An 18,011-nucleotide genomic window follows, 5' to 3' on the forward strand; every position below is an offset into this window, starting at 1 on the left:
TTCAAAGAAGCTTAGTCACCTATTTATTTTTTTCAACTTTCTGCTAAAAGATATAAAGAAAATTGTATTTTTAGCCTTTCCCTATATAAGTCCCTTGAATTCTGTATAAAATTATAAAGCAGATAATGATTATCTTCACAAACAAGATTATTACTTTTTATGATGACTTTACATTATATAATATTTAATATTATATATTATAAATATTATGTAAGATATGATATTTAAAATCTCTTCAACAAGGCATTAGAGAACCCACTTTCCAGCATTAGGTTTTACTCTACAAATTATGTTTGTGAAAAAGACACAATATTCTTTAATTTGCTTTTCTTTGGTGCTAAGAGCTTCCCCAGTGGCTCAGCTGGCAAAGAACCTGCCTGCCAATACAGGAGCTACAGGAGATGCAGGTTCGATCCCTGGGTTGGGAAGATCCTCTGAAGAAGGAAATGACAATTCACTCCAGTATTCTTGCATGGAAAATCCCATGGCAGAGGAGCCTGGTGGGCTAAAGGTTGAAGATGTTTTCAAATGTTCACTGGAAATGATTTCTTCTTTTTTTTTTTACTTTTTAACACTTTTTAGTTTGTATTTGAGTAGAGTTGATACAATGTTGTATTATTTTCTGGTATACAGCAAAGTGTAAGTTATACACATACATGCATCTATTCTTTTTCGGATTCTTCTCGCATATAGAATACTGGGTTATTCCCCGTACTATACAAGTAGGACCTTGCTGTTTCTTTATTTTATATATAGTAGTGTATATATGTTAATCCCAAACTCCTAATTTATCCCTCCCCACCACCTGTCCCCTTTGGGAATGGTAAATTTGTTTTCTATGCTTGCGAGTCTGTTTCTGGTTTGTAAATAAGTTTCTTTGTATCTTTTTTTTTTTTAAAGATTCCACAAATAAGTGATATCTAATGATATTTGACTCTGTCTGACTTATTTCGCTTAGTATGATAATGTCTAGGTCCATCCATGTGGCTGCAAATGGCACTATTTTGCTCTTTTGTGGCTGAATAATATTCCACTGTATATACGCACCACATCTTCTTTTCCATGTCTCTGTCAATGGCCATTTAGGCTGTTTCCAAGTCTTGGCTACTGTGAATAGTGCTGTTATGAACACAGGGGTGCATGTATCTTTTTGGATTATAGTTTTTGTCTGGATATATGCCCAGGGACTGCTGGATCATACAGTAGCTCTCGTTTTTTAAGGAATCTCCACAGTGTTCTCCATAGTGGCTGCACCGCTTTACATTCCCATCAACACTGCAGGAAGGTGCCCTTCTCGCCACATCCTCTCTAGCACTTTTTAAAAATGTGTTTATTTTTGGCTGTGCGGGGTCTCCATTGCTGTGCATGGGTTTTGTCTAGTTGTGGTGCCTGTTGAGGAGTCTGAGCTCTAGGGTGGGAGGGCTTCAGAAGTTGTGGCGCACAAGTTTCAGTTGCTCTGCAATATGTGGCATCTTCCCAGACCACCGATTGAACCCACATGCCCTGCACTGGCAGGGGAAATTTTTTTTAAACTACTGGACTACAAGAAGTCCTCCAGCATTTATTGTTTGTAGACTTCTTCATGAAGGCCATTCTAACCAGTGTGAGGAGATACCTCACTGTAGTTTTGATTTGCATTTCTCTAATAATTAGCTTCCCAGGTGGCGCAGTGGTAAGGAATCCATCTGCCAATGCAAGAGACACCATGTTCAATCCCTGGGTTGGAATAATCTCCTGGAACAGGAAATGGCAACCCACTCCAGCATTATTGCTGGAAAAATTCAATGGACAGAGGACCCTGCAGGCTACAGTCCACGGGGTCACAAAGAGTTGGACACAGCTGAGCACCAGCGCAATAATGAGCGATGTTAAGCATCTTTTCATGTGCTTTTTGGCCATCTGTGACATGTGTTCTTTTCTTTTTTTTTTTTTAATTTTTTTTTTTTTTCCCATTTTTATTAGTTGGAGGCTAATTACTTTACATCATTGCAGTGGTTTTTGTCATACATTGAAATGAATTAGCCATGGATTTACATGTATTCCCCACCCCGGTCCCCCCTCCAACCTCCTTTAGAGAAATGTTTTCTTTAGAGAAATGTTTATTTAGATCTGGGTTGTTTGCTTCTTTGATACTGAGCTGCATGAACTGTCTGTGTACTCTGGAGGTTAACCCCTTGACAGTCACATCATTTGCTAATATTTTATCCCATTCTGTGGGCTGTCCTTTTGTTCTGTTTATGGTTTCCTTCACTGTTAAAAGTTTGTAAGTTTGATTAGGTCTCCTTTGTTTATTTGTTTTTATTTTCATTACTCGAGGAAGTGGATCTAAACAGACATTGCTGCAATTTATGTCCAAGAGCATTCTGCCTGGTTTTCCATCTTCTGCTCTTACTGTTTCTTACCTTTTGACTTTTTTTCCAGTTGGTTTTCAACTGACTTCTGTTCATGAATTCCTAAAAGTTCTGTGTAGTTTGGATAGAAACTCACTGTCTTATATGTAACAAATGTTTTCCCCCAGTTCACAATCTGATTTTACTAAGGACATGCAAAACGATTGTCATGTAGTCAAAAATAACATCTTTCTTTCACTGTTAAGATTTCCCTACCTTCTTTGAAAAATTATCTTCAACCACTCAATTATATTCTAAATTTTTACTGTAACTTGCTTTAACATTTAAATTGTGAATTGATATACTATTTCTTTCAGAATATGATATTACATAGCAACTTTATTTGGGCTTCCCTTGTGGCTCAGCTGATAAAGAATCTGCCTGCAATGCAGGGGACCTGGGTTTAATCCCTGGGTTGGGAAGATCCCCTGGAGAAGGAAAAGGCTACCCACTCTAGTATTCTGGCCTGGAGAATTCCAAGGACTGTATAGTCCATGGGGTTGAAGAGTTGGACATGACTGAGCAAACTTCATTCACTCACTCAGCAACTTTATTTAGCTCCTAGTAAAATAGTCTAACTTTTTAGTCTAATCTTTTATTATTTTTCCATTTAAGTGAATTTACTGCCTTTAATGAAATAATCCACGTATGTTATTCAGGTGGTAAATTCTCATATATTCTGATAAATTTCTGAAGTCATTAGTCCTGTTTTCAGATCTATTTGTCAATTCTTATGAGATTTCCTACTGTGTTAGCCATGCTGACTTGATGACAACTTGTAAATATTCAGTTATCAAAACACTATGGGCATTAGCACAGAGTCAAGGCTTTCAACCCCCGACCCAACCAGGAATTCTGAACTATAATGACCTTTGTTTTGTTATTCTCTGATATTTATTACAACTATATTTTCCTTTAATATATAATTTACATATCTAAAAATATCATATATAGAGTTTGATGCTTCTGAAAAATACATATACTCTTGTAACCCACATTCCAGTAGGACACAGAATATTTCCACCATCCATGTTGTAGCTCTGGCATCTATTTTTCTCTATGAATTTTAAAATTACCCAGTTCTCACTGATACCACCCTTCTGCCCCAAACACACAAATATACATGCAAATAAAATTAGTAAACTTCATACTTGGAAGTGATATTTTAATAATACTAATAAGTACCCAAAACAAAGAATACGGTATATGTTTCTATCTGTTCAGGTCTTAATTTTATGTCCTGCAATATTGTTAAGGGTTGACTTGTGTCCCTCTGGAAAACATTTAAGTACCAGCCCCTAGCACCTCATAATGAGATTTTATTTAGAAACAGGGTGGCTGCAGGTGTAATTAATTAAGAAGAGGTCACACTGGAGAGAAAGGGGTCCTTGTGCAGCACGCTAGCGCTGTGCTCAAATGGTGATACGCCGACACAGTGACCACACGGCACAAGCCACGAAAGCGGCAGACCAGAGCTAGGCAACTGCAGGCCAAGGGGCACCACAGGCTGCCCGCAGAGGCCGGCGAGGGGCAGAGGAGCAGGGCCCGGCCGGCGTCGGGGCAGCAGGGCCCGGGCCAGACCTCGGTTTCTGCCTTCCGGCCTCCAGACTGTGATACAAATCTGCTGCTTGAAGCCCATGAGTCTGTGATACTTTACCAGCTCTAAGAAACTAATACAAATACTACTGTACTCTTTTTCTCTTTAAATAAGTATCTCCTTTCCAATTTATTAACTATTTTATAGTTTTTGGTCAACATCATGAGTACAATTTTTTTCATTTCAATTTTTAGCATTATTACTAAGACACAGTCTGTATACTGGTTATCATGTTTTCTTGTATCCAGCTACCTTAACAAAATTCTTATAATTCTTATAGAATTATATTAAGAGATTTTAGTCTTTTTTGAGTCAATTGGGTTAATACGTATACAAATAATACTATTGTGTCATTGTACCAATTATTATATTACTCTTATCTTATATCACAGTCAGAACTTTCAGTTTACACCCTTAACACTAGTAAACAGTGGGCTTCTCCCTCTATGTCAGGGGTAGGCAAACCACAAGCCCTTGGGATAAATCCATTCCACCGCCTGTTTTGTATGGCTTATGACCTAAGAATAGCTTTTACAGATGAGCATTTAGATCTAATCTGATGAGAGGAGTAGTAACTTTTAACTAACTCCAATTAAGTGATATATTGTCCCAAATGAAAAATTCCCTTCTTCTCATTGGCAGTCTTTCATTTAAAAAAAGCTGACAACTACATTTTGAATTTTATTAGTAAAAACTGTGGAAATTTCTCTCTTGTTATGTAAGTGTCTATATAATAGTCTAGTGGCCTTCAAAGCTGACCCTTTACATGAAAGTTTATTGACTTCTACTCTAGATGTTCATATATTGGTATAGACTCGTGTACTATTGTCTTAAAACCCCTCAAACCACAGCTGTGGTTATGTACTTTTTCTCTTAATCTTGTATATTTTACTTATTATAAAGGAGTTATCCATTATTGATCTTTACAAATAAAAACTTAGTTGCATTTAAGTCTTCTTGAAAAATAAGGGCAATGAAGGCTGTACATTTTCCTACATGTATAACTTTAGCTCTATCTCATAGATAAAAGTTATTTATTTCAATATCTCCTCAATGGGTTTTTTTTTTAAAACTCAGTTTTCAACCCCGGGCTTAGTTCAGAATTTAGTCTCTAAATACTGAATATTTTTTAGTGGCTTTTTAATATTCATTTGTAATTTATTTGCAATCAAGGAATATTACCTGTATAATTTTCAAAGATTTTCTCTGTGGCCAAGTATATAAATCAACTTTTACATAATATTTGCAAAAGGATGAGTAGTCTCTATTTGCAAAGTGCAATTTTGTAACGTGATAATTTAATGAATTATATTGATTCTTATTAACATCATCTATAATCTGTATCACTTTTTAACTTCTGGATCTATCAATTTCTAAAAAAGATGTATTGAAATAGCCTATTAAAGACACATGTGTTCTGGTTGCTCTGCTTTTAGGTCAGGCTAATATTTGTTTCGTAAACGTCCTAAACTCTGAAGTTGTTTAAAAATACAACACATTGTTCTATACCCTAGGACTAAAAATAAAAACAAAATTAGAAAACGACAAGCAAAATTCAATTTTGAAAACGATGGGTTTCTTAGCCAGAAAGGGCTAACTCACATTTCAAAACATGTGAGGTTCTTGAAATCCTTTTCTCAAAGTTGATTATAAATGTTAATAAGACAACTGCTATCAACACACAAAGACGTTATATTAATAATTAGTAATGAAGTCTGAAGAAAAGACTCACCATCATGGGGAAAACGACTGCAGCGGCGGAGGCTTTTATCACCCACAGGAGGACCAGGCAGGTGAGCTGGACAACGGTGAAGATGTGCACTTTCCAGAGTGGCACGTAACGCAGGTAGATCAGGTCGGGCTGGTGCTTGGCCGGCATGCCAAACAGCTTAATACGGTCAAAGAACTGGGTGTCAAGTGGAAAGCAGAACAGGAGAACGTTTTTTACAAAAATGGCATTTCTGCTACTTAGGAAAAGAAACTCTATCTACTTCAGGGTAACTTCCCTGGTGCTAATATGTCCCAATAACACAGGAGTGTTTCAGTTGACAACATCTTCATCCAGGAGAAAAAAATCAAGGCAACCATTTGAACGAATGTGATTCATGAATCAGAAACTCAAGTCAACATGCTTTAAATTGCGGAATTAAACTAGTTCCACAAATTTATCTATGGAAAAACACACAACTCATCTAATCTCTTTGACTTCTTTTTCTAATATGTAAAATAAGAGAGTAACAATCTCCTAAAGTTCTTTCTAGATCTAACATGGCCAATTTTTATGAAAATAACCTGAGGTGACAATCACCAAGTTTTCACCAAATGAAACAGAAACCATGAGCCATTTCCTGGGTCTCTTTGAGCTTTAATTTCCTCACTTATAAACTGGGAATAAGAGCAGCCCTACACACCTCACAGAACTGTTGCAAAACAATTAAGTGAGTTAATGAGATCGGCTCTTGAGCACAGGAAGGCAGACCCTGGACTGTATGAGCAAGTACGGCTGCTGCGTCTGAGACGCCCGGTGCCCCGGAGCTGGCAGCTGGGACCACACGCCGTCTGCGGCCGGGAGCGCCGCCAGCGCTGCCTGAGCAGATGCACGTCCTACACGGGGGCCGGACTCACACAGACCCAACGCACTCTACCCGCCTACCCACGAAACGCCGCAGTGACACAACACGGGGCGGTGAAAGGACTAGCGTCCAACCTGTGCCCCACTGCTCAGTTAGAAATCTTCAGTGAGGCTATTTCTGCTCTACAATTTACAAAATCAGCACTTCTTCCTTTCCTGCTTCCCAAGGTTGTTTTGAGGATAACAGAAAATCGCCTAGTACTACGCTCTATGAACTAACTGTACTGCCCCACACAAACGGCAGGTGTTGCCATGGTTATAGAAAACTAATATCTGCATTTCCTTTTCAGCAACTGAAACTGCTCTTTCAAGATGCCAGGGATAGCCCTTTTTCCCCCATTCCAATCCTTTTAATCCCCTCTCTTACTATATTAGCCTTCATTGATAGTTACTTTTCATTAGCTTCAATTAAAATATGTAAGGACACAGGTCATGATGTCACTTTCAGGGGAAAGAATGTACAACAATAATTATTTAGAAAATGTGGATTTGAAGTTAATCTGTGCCCAAAATATCAGAGCTGAGAATACATCATGAAAACAATCTTTGCAAATGTAAAATGTTTTAAGTTTTTCTACAAAATCATTAAATGCTTATGACTTGCCTGGATTCCTTTTAATGAGGAAACTCCCATATAAAGGAAAACGCCATATAGAACAGGCATTGGAATGAACTGGAAGTAAAATGATCACAATTAGAACTCATGCAACTAAAGCAATTTCACATCAAAGATACATAAAAACACTGTGAGTTCCTATGAGATAGATTTAAAAGATCTTTCAGTGATGACACGGCATTCCCGACGGCTCACTGGTAAAGAATCTGCCTGCACTGCAAGAGACACAGGAGATGGGTGTTCAATCCCTGGGTCAGGAAGCTCCCCTGGAGGATGAAATGGCAACCCACTCCAGTCTTCTTGCCTAGAGAATCCCACAGACAGAGGAGCCTGGAGGACGACAGTCCACGGGCTCACAAAGAGTCGCACATGTCTGAGCTTCACACTCAGTGATGACACTTGTGACAATGGTGATCACACGCACTTCAGTGATGACACTGAACTTTTCTATAAACAAGAAAAGCGCTAGTATACAATGACCTTCTTGAAGAGTCGTCTTCTACATGCTCTCTTCTAAGAAGGGACTATGTTCCATGGTTAAGAGTACAGGCACCACAATCAGACTATTGGGCTTAAAAGCCCTTTTAACCTCTTACTGAGACATAACCTCTCTTTGTTTCAGCTTCTGCATCAGATTGTTTTGAAGGTTAAAAAACTTCAAACTCATAGAATACTCAGAAAAGCACAAGGTACATGTTAAACCACTCAGAAAGTGTTAGCTGTGATTATCACTGTACTACCCTACAGTGACTGATGAGCAGCACCATTTACTGAATGTGTATAATAAACAAACACCACTCCCCAAACGAATGTTCTCATTACTTCAGCAGGAAGTGGGATCCCAAACTGCCTAGGAGCCCATGCCCAGGTCTTCCCCAGGAAGGACGCAACACTGATGCAAACACCACACTGACACTCACCCAGGGAGACCTCTGAGGAAAGGAGACCTAACCGCCGGCCAGCGGAGAATCACACTCACTCCCTACTAAACAACCTTGTACGTGCTTAACTAAGGACAGTGGAAGAGAAGAAAACACGTCAAAAGTTTCATCAGTACCCTCAGGGAGTCCCAAGAAAATATCTAATCCATAAAGCAACTGTAGAATGCTAGGAAAAAATGAATAACCAGAATGAAAAAAATTAAAGATATAATTATCAAAATAATTTAAAAGAATTTTAGAATACTGATTTTGACAAAACTAAAGAGATTATTAAAATGATAAGGAAAATAGGGGAAACTTTAACAGTGAGAGTAGAGAAGAGAATGTAACAATATATCCAGGAGGTCTAACATCTGTCTACTTGAAAGTGAAGAAACATCTAAGAGAAAACAGAAGAGGAAATAAACAGCTGAAGAATATTCCCATAGTCAAGGCTCAAGTTCCCAGAGTAAAAGGATGCACAGAGAGGCAAGCATGGTAAATTAAAAAGCACCTATCTATCTACCTAAGTACGATGGAGAAACCGCAAAACACCATGAGCAAAAAGGACATTTTGGTAGCTTCGAGAATGGTAAAAAAAAAAAAATGCTTGTGAAGATACAAACACCAAATAGATATCACATCTGTTATCAGAACCACTGATCTTTAAGCAACAACAACTTTAAGACTCAAAGAAAAATACATTTGAACCTTGAAATGAATACCCATCTATTAAACAAATGTGAGAGTAATTTGCCCATGCAAGAGCTCTGAAAGTTCACTAATTATGGTACCATGCATGCAAAAACTACTCAAGGAGTCCTTTTAGCAATATAAAAAAGTTCATTTAGCAATACAAGAAAAAGTGGAACATGTACATGTACTTTTTTAAAAGAGGTTAACAGATATTAAGAAAATTTATCAGGCTATTATTCTAAAACAGTAGTTGTTTGGGAAATGAGGTGTGTTTCTGCCTCCACACAGGCTGATCTCATGCTTAGTCCTCGGCGAGTATTTTTATATCATCATAATACTGATTACACGTCCCCAGAGGGGACGTGTATAGAATGTATAGAAATTACATTTCTATAATTTAACTTACCAAAGAAGCAAAGAGAGTGTAAGTGTGGGTAACCTTTACAATAGTAAAATGGAGCCAACCAAAGAACCAGTGATGAAGGGGAGAAGGGGATGTGGGGTAAGTCCTCGTGAAAGATACAACCTCAGCACAGAGGCTCTCAAGCGTTTTGGTCTAAGGGCCCCTTTTCACTCCTAACAAGAACGGAGGACCCTCCTCCCAAATAGTTTTGCTTATGTGGATTCTATACTCAGAGACATATACAAATGGATAAGCAGGTAGGCGTATCGGAAATAGATACTCACCACATTAGAAATTGAAAGAAAAATTTTAAATAGCTATTCTTAATTCATTTCAAAATAATAAACGCCTTACAAGGTAATATAAACAGTATACTTTTACTGGAAAGCTGTAATTTCCAAAGAACATAAGATTAAGTGAGAAGAGCAGCAGTACTGTGCGTCCCCGTAAATCTCTTCAGGGGGCGGCTAACAGAGGACCCCACTCTCCCGCCTCTATCTAGCTCGGAGGACCGCTTACGCGGTTCTGCCCAAAGGCCGTGAGCACAACCCCGCCTCGCACAGGCGCACACCTGGGCGAGCGGGGCTCCTGCAGGCCCCACACAGAGGTCCTTGGGCGAGCCTTCAAGGGTCACTGTCTTAGGCAGCAAGAACCACTACTTTCACTATTTCACTAAAGATAATAAACTCAGAAATAACATTATAAAAGGAGAAATGTAATGGCACTGACTAATAAAATATCTTAAAAAACAAAGGAGTAAAAAGTTTACTTCTAGAAAGTTGTTTTTGGAAAGTGAGAGAAAACAAAGCTTTTCCTTTGAGAGCTTTCTTGATATTCTACTTGAATTTTTCTGCCTATAATATGCAGTTAATACTTTAAAATGTTTGAAACTACTGAAAACCCATGTAAAGGGCAACCCTGGCCAGTAGGGGGCAGCGTCCACACAAGACGGCACCGCGTGTTTCCCCAGCCTCCTGCTCACCACCAGGAAGCAACTGCCCATCTGTCTATCTGTTCCACCAACCAGACGGCCAGACTCTTCCGAGCAGACACTGTCCTGTTTGTTGTCGTTTCCTCAGTAACCAATAGTACAGAAAGTACTCAACAAATATTTGGCCAATTAGCTGGCTGCACAAAAGGAGGCCAAAGAATTCTAGTACTAACAACAATTTTTTTAGTTACCACGTGACACACATGCATACAATGCTCCACATTTGTATTTTATAGTTTACAAACAAAAAACAATGGAAGTGAGCTCTTTCACGATTAACAGAAAATACCAGATTAGATACTCAGCTAGGTTTGCTATGACTGTTTCTTGTTAGATTACCAGATTCAGTGGAATATGTACAGTAAACCTCAGATGTGACTAAAAGATATGAGTGCTACTACTTATATCTCATTTAGTTCATCAGGAAGAATGTATTAATTCAATTAATAGCACTATTATTTTTTACATTTCAGTTAAATTACTGTTTCATCTACCTTTCAATATTACTTCCTCTAATATACTTATAAAATTCTCTAGGTATATTCTTCTCTTAGATCATAACTAAGCCACAGATGAACTTCTTCCAAAACTCTGCAGTCTTTAATAGCACCCTTTCACATAGCAACCACCATTCCAAAATATTTATTTTCAAAGTAAACTCTAGGAAATGAAACTATTTTAGATATTTTAATGTTTCATTTTCATACCACCAAGTATAAATTTTATGACCAAAAAAAAAGATTTTTAAAACATCGTAACAAACAGATTTTACCTTTAGTACTGAAGTCATGAACACAGACAGGCCCATTAGAATAAAAATCATTAGCCCTGTCACCCGCTGTTCACGAATGCCCAAAAACTTGGGTTGCTCCCCAGGAGCAGAGCATTCAGATTCCACTTTTAGGCTGTTGACATGACTTATTGACAACACCGTTGCAGCCACAAACCATGGAAGTCCCATGACAGAGCACACTCCCAGCATGACACCAACCACGAGCAGGTCAAGGTGGTAGCCAGCTCCTTTCTGAAAAGGGAAGCCAACATGGATATCTGTGAGCATATACTATTCTCTCAGGTTCAAATTCTGCGCTACTCATAAAGAGAGAAGAAACGAATGTTCACCACCTCCAACTCAAAGAAAACTCTCGGGACACACTCTGAAAATTACCTTCAACTTGTGCTCCTTTCTGTTGATGATCACCGCTGTGATCTGCTGATCCATGAAGATGAGAATGGTGCATAGCAGAGCTGGAATGGCCGCAATTAACAAGGTCCACCAAGGGTTCTCTCCCAGCGGGCTTATGATCCAGCCCCTATTTTTATCAGTAGGCTGTTAAAACATTGAAAAATTCAAAGGAAGAAAGAAAAGTTTCCTTCTAACAGCACAGACTGTGTCTACCCCCAAGAAATGCCAAGGGGTTGGAAAGAACTGGACTGAACCCTGGAATCTGTTGTGAATTATCTGCAGAGACGCTCGTGGGGATTCTCTTGTCCCCGAGGCAGGTCCCTGTGCACGTGACTGAGCCACTCTCTCCATCCGGAGGTAGCATCTACGTCCTCCCCTTGGACCTGGGAACAAGGCCATGGCGACCCTGTGATTCCTGCGTCTTGACCTGGAAGGACCTTGCTGCTGCTCTTACTAGCCTCCTGGAGCCCCGGGGTTAAGCTCTGAGTAAGCCTCGATAAGCTTTCTTGAGGATGAGACACAGTATGATGAGACAGGGGTAGGAGACAACTACCAGTCCCTTCACTCAGCCTCTGCAATGAGCTCCAAGACATGCCCCCACCAAGGTAGTAAAGACGGCAGGCACCCAAAAATCCCACACCAGGGGACCAGACCACCTCCACCTCAGCCTAGGGCCAACATCACAGATTTATGAACAAAAAAGAACTGTTGTTTCAGGATATGATGTTTTAGGAGATTTGTTATGCAGTGATAGGGAAGCGAAGCAGAGTTTCATTTCAACACATGCCTATCCACTCCATATAAAGTGAAGTCAGACTACCTACTAGGTCAACTCTGAAAACTATTAATAAACTGCCTTGTAGACCCTATAGACTAGCCATCGTGACAGCGTCAGTACTCAGGCCGCACTGGGGCTTGGCCCACTATTCTTCCAAAGCAGGGACTGACACAAACCTGACACTTCATCAGATACTAATATATTTCAATGCTGTAACATAAATCTGCTTTAAATTAAGCATTTTTAAAGCTCCTAAGAATCTAGCATTCTTGGAGGGTATTGGATATATTGAAATTTAAGCATGTTCCTATTACTTAGCCTTTATATTAAGCCTATTTTTTTCTACAAGAAAACATTTTTGTCAATATAAAAGGGAAATTAACTGTTTTCAAATTTAAATGTTATCATTTCCCCACACAGATACACATGATAATGCCTCACATTCAGTACTGCATGTGGATAAAAATGTTTTATTTATATAATGCATATATTCTTAACTGTTTATTTCCCCAAGTGTATTTAATAACCCTTGAAATCAGTTTGCTACTTTAAAGCTAGATAAATGAGTAACAAAGATATATTTGGAACCAGAATAAGGAAATGGGACCAGGATTACAGGAAATTACATTAATATAATTTACAGTTTTGTCAATTTGTAAGACTCGGTAAATATAGAATGACTTAGATATAGTCATCTCTAATGGCTTAAAAGCTTTAGTGGCTCAATATCTATGCTTTTAAACAAAGGTCTCCAAACTTTTTAAGTTATATACTCTTAGCAGGAAAAAGACATTTATTTACCCAAATGATTCTATTTATTTATGCATTATATTACTAACAATTATCTTTATAGTGAAATTCATATCATAAATATTATAAAGCTTAATGTTTCTTATTTTTAGATAAAATATGAGTAGATCCATATAATTTGAGGATCATTTCCCACATACTCTACTTTGGAGGACACAGGTTTTAAAAAGGATTCTATTTTTTAATCCCTGTCAGAGAGAAAACAGACTAAATTTATTTTCATTATATTCCTTATTTCTAATCCCCTTTAAATTTTCTGCTTCTCAAAGTCATATAATTTGTTAAATGTAAACACAGGCAGTGACACAAATACTTGATTATTAAAAATTTCCAGAAACTATTCAAAAGCTACCATCTCCAACTTAGAAGGGAAAATAATTATCAGATGTTGCATTATGCAGGCCATAGGGTTGGCAAAGGGGCAGATATGAGTGAGTGACCGAACAACAACAATACAAAAGACCTGTAGTTTTAATGAAACCAAAAAGTTTGTGGTTCCTCAGACTAAGCATCACTTTTCTTGTGGGAAAAAAAAAATTCTTTCTTGATTCTGCTGAAAAATGTTACAAGACACTTTCCAATTACTGTCAGATATATCAATCACTCTTCTAGAAATTTTAATTAGGATCACCTTGCTACTGTTTTAAATTCAAGTTTGAGTTACTTCTTCACAAAGGAATAACGAATGTTTCTTTCACCTGGAGAGTGTATCATGAACTCCAGCTATGACAGCAGGGTCAAAAATTTTAAATGACTATGAATATTTCCACTTACTCTCTGTGAAGGACTAGATTTGATACCTTCTTGCTTATTTCCTAAATATGTTCACTTGTCTCTGTTCATCTTGTCATTGTTTATAATCTGTGAGAGGTATACATAATCTTTCTTTTCAAAGCATCAGCTCTTCACAAAGAATGTGCATATTTTAAAAATTACTAACTAGGAGGCAGTATCTTACTTTAAAGTAGTTTGGTATTTCCCAGTAACAAATATCCAAGTGTTTTAATCCTTACCTCAAATTTTTCAGGAACATGAAGTTTAGGAGATGGAACTCCTACAAGGTAGTCAATTACAACCATTATTACTATGGTGAGAAATACAGCAAAGTCACTGATTGTCGAGCGCACCTATGTTAAAGGGGTTACGTTAGTACAGACACAGAATACTGTCGTTTCTAAATAATTCATATCTTTTACAGATTAAATGTGCCACTAGAAAGTGTGAATGAGTTTTTTAATTAGTGATGATGCATCAGTGAAACACATTTATAACTAATATTTTTTACAAAAGATAAGAAACACATTTCACAACTAACCTATCATGTCCCTTGATGCCATTGTCTTTCTACTGTTAGCTCAGATAGGGAATATACACCTTTAAAACTTTATTCGAATATAATTGCTTTACAATGTTGTTAGTTTCTGCTGTACAATGAAGTGATGTAACTGCATGTATAACATATGCCCCGCCTCTTGCACCTCCCGCCCACCCAGCCCCTCCAGGCCATCACAGAGCACCGAGCCGCGCTCCCTGGGGTACACTGGGGCCTCTCACTAGCTCTCTGCTTTATGTATGGCAGTGGGTATGTCAATGCTGCTCTCAGTTCATCCCGCCTTCCTCTTCCGCCCTCCGTCCACATGTCTGTTCTCTACACTTTTCACTAGGAATAATTTCCTTATAGCTGCTTGACATAAAATTACTAATCTCAAACAATATCTTACTGTTTAAAAACATGAGAATTACAAGAACTCCAAAATTAAACCCCAATTACCTTGGTAGGAAAATAGCGCTTGGTCTTAAATTGCTTGAGGAATGAAGACAGAAAAAATGTTGTGAAAAATAAGATGACAGACCAAAAGAGCACATCTGGAATATAAGGTCCATGGAGACTACAAGCTGATCCTACAAATGCACCATGGTAGATTTTACATTCCTGAAAAAAGGGGTGAAAAATAGAAAAGGAAGGGGTAAAGGGGATTCTCAGATATCCAAGAAATTAACGAGGAACTTCTCTGACTCTAAGATGCTACTTATCAAAAGACACGCCGTTATTCTGTTTCACTTAGAAAACACAACATCAAGTCAACGTTAAAACACAATCAGTTTTAAAACACATCTTGAGTTCAGAGAGGTAAGGTTTGACAAATCTGTGCATCTTAGAAATCACTGAAAGGAAATAATGTATCTTGTCAAGTTACTACATCATACACTCCCTTCTTTAAACTCTTTATTTCCTTTAGTGAAAGGTTTATATATTGAGTATTAATTCCCAAATACTTTGTTTGCATCTTTGGTCAACAATTTTACTATCTTTCCATTCCTTTTGAACAAGTTGCTTAAAATAAAATCAAAAGTCAGAAAATTACTACTCTGCCTTTACAATGCTGAATAAAGAGATGGCTATAGTACTAAATTCAACTCAACAGTAAAAACTGTGTTTGGCTTTTTTGACTTTTTTTCTGACTTTTCTAAAGGTGAGATTAAAACAGTAAAGTGAACCACTGAAATATTTCCATTAATAAAATCAATAATGTAATCAATAATATAGCACAATTATAGAAATATATTGACTTGATTTTCCTTTTGAGGGAAAAGAATAACTGAAAGACAACCAGAAATTAACAAAAACAACTGAAGTCCTTTTCTCCTTACTTATATTCTAATGAGATTCATTTTCAAAGCATAAATCAGGTTTATTGAAAGAAAAATAGCCAAAGGAGAATCCATTAATGGATTCTCAACAGCCAAATTGAGAATCCATTATTCTCAATTTCTATGTGCTAACATTAGTAATCCTACAGTTTACAACATGGATCACAGAAATAAAAGCTACAGCTATACAAAGAAACTTAACATGGCCCTATTAGGGATCAAAAAAACACACTGGATAGACCATACATATAAGTAATCTGAAATATTAGGACATCCTATTCAACATGAAGAGTTTTTCATTTTTTTTTTAACAAATCACTTTCATTTGAACACCTCTATTAACTCTACTTCTTTCAGAACGGCAGTTACTTTTTCAATATTTAGCAGCACAGTATTATTCTAGGCTGATGACTTACTGACACAGTGCTTTGTCTCCACACTGTCCCAGAACCATCCGTGTTGATAAGGTGTCATAAATCTATACTGCCCATACAGTTGGCCAGCAGTCAGTCACATGACATGAGCACGTCTAGTGCAGCCAAGAAACTCAACTTTTACAGTTAAATACAGACACATGTGGCCCGTGACTACTGCACTGCACAGCGCAGATGTGAATGATCAGTGGGATAACACTGCAGATGAAATCCCTCCAACTCTATATTCAGGAGCTAACTATCACCCTAAGAGAGAAAGGGATGACCTACAAATGCTTACATGATATAAAAAGCACCAGGGCAGCTCAGGGGATGGTGGATTTTCACTGATACTGCCAGCGTCACTGGACCTTTATTTCTAAATCCCAACCTGGGAAGTGACCAAAACAGCTACTCTAGAGCTAGGACAATATTTCCCAACAAAACACAAAAATATGTGTGTAACAGTCTTCAGTACCCAGCAGGTGGTCATTATACATTTCTACCCTTTTTTCCCTTTTCTTTCTCTCAGTGCTCAAGTCAGACTAGTCTCCACCAGGTAAACAGGTTCAGTCTGAGCACCCCTGATCAGAACAGGTGGGTCCCAGAGAGGCTGAACAACAGAAGGCAAGACGGGTGGGTACGAGCTGCTGAACCCTTAACTTTGGGACCTGCAACCAGCAACCACAGGCTGATGAGTGTATGGATCCAAGAGGATCTGGAAACCCGAAAGTATATTCACACCTTTCTAATAAATAATATCTTGGAGGGCTTCCCGGGTGCTTCGGATGTTAACGAATCTGCCTGCGATAGGTGGTATAATGACCACCTGCTGGGTACTGAAGACTGTTACACACATAGATAGAGACCCAGGTTCGATCCCTGGGTCAGGAAGGTCCCCTGGAGAAAGGAATGGCCACCCACTCCAGCGTCTTGCCTGGAGAACTCCATGGACAGCGGGGCATGGAGGGCTACAGCAGGCACTACAACTGAGCGACTACGCTGCCCCTGTTTTCAGAGTCCTGGAAGCCAAACACAGGCCCTCTCGACCTCTCTTCCCGTGATCTCGGTTTCCGTTTGTTTCAGCTTTTACACTTCAGGACATGATTTTAAAAATGTGGTAATTCCTATTTGGTTAGACAACACAACACTGTATTCTGAAAACGATATCCATCAATCAAGAGGAAAACATAGGTTTACTCAGAAAGGGGCTTCCCATGTAGCTCAGCTGGTAAAGAATCCACCTGCAATGCAAGAGACCTCAGTTCAGTTCCTGGGCCGGGAAAATCCACTGGAGAACGGACAGGCTGCCCGCTCCAGTATTCTTGGGCTTCCCTCGCGGCTCCGCTGGTAAAAAGACTCCGCCTGCAGTGCGGGAGGCCTGGGTTCGATCCCTGGGTTCAGAAGATCCCCTGGAGAAGAGAATGGCTACCCACTCCAGTATTCTGACCTGTACAGTCCACAGGGTCGCAAAGAGTTGCACACAACTGAGTGACTTTCACTTCATTTTACTCAGAAAAAGCTCAAGAACGAGGTTAATTGTTTGCACCAGCCTTCGCTTCATTTATACTCACAGACACAGTGAGGTTCCCCCAGGGAATGTCGCGGGCTGTCACATTCTGTTCCTCCCACGTCTTCAGAGTATCATTGCCAGGGTTAGAAGGCTCAACACACACACATCTGAGAAATCAGAATGGGATACACTTTTAAAGATTCTGAACTTCATGTTTATATCGTATTAAATCAATCACACAGTGGAGCAGTTTTTAACTTCTTAACTTTATTCCATGTTACAATGCATGGGGAAAAAAGTGAAAACATTTCAGAAACAATGGAATGGAATGAAGTTTGGCTTACATAAATAAAACAAAGAAAATGCTTACTTAATGAAACTAGTTGGACACATCCCTTGGGGCAGAACTATTTT

At 38.6% G+C, this 18,011-nt stretch overlaps 1 protein-coding gene across 7 annotated transcripts in view; it reads right to left on the reverse strand.

Annotated features, from left to right (window-relative positions):
• SLC4A7 (solute carrier family 4 member 7) overlaps positions 1 to 18,011 on the reverse strand; it is a 118,971-nt gene that overhangs the window by 15,995 nt on the left and 84,965 nt on the right. For all 7 annotated transcript variants that reach the window (XM_070455271.1, XM_070455268.1, XM_070455267.1 and 4 more), the window contains 7 exons: positions 17,659 to 17,764; positions 14,791 to 14,952; positions 14,033 to 14,146; positions 11,414 to 11,575; positions 11,018 to 11,269; positions 7,224 to 7,292; positions 5,720 to 5,893 (listed from right to left, as the gene is read on the reverse strand). In XM_070455271.1, coding sequence (XP_070311372.1) covers positions 5,720 to 5,893; positions 7,224 to 7,292; positions 11,018 to 11,269; positions 11,414 to 11,575; positions 14,033 to 14,146; positions 14,791 to 14,952; positions 17,659 to 17,764 — 1,039 coding nt within the window. The remainder of the gene's footprint in view (positions 1 to 5,719; positions 5,894 to 7,223; positions 7,293 to 11,017; positions 11,270 to 11,413; positions 11,576 to 14,032; positions 14,147 to 14,790; positions 14,953 to 17,658; positions 17,765 to 18,011) is intronic.

Source organism: Odocoileus virginianus, chromosome 26 (assembly GCF_023699985.2).
Source record: "Odocoileus virginianus isolate 20LAN1187 ecotype Illinois chromosome 26, Ovbor_1.2, whole genome shotgun sequence".
In the NCBI taxonomy this organism is placed as follows: Eukaryota; Metazoa; Chordata; class Mammalia; order Artiodactyla; family Cervidae; genus Odocoileus; species Odocoileus virginianus.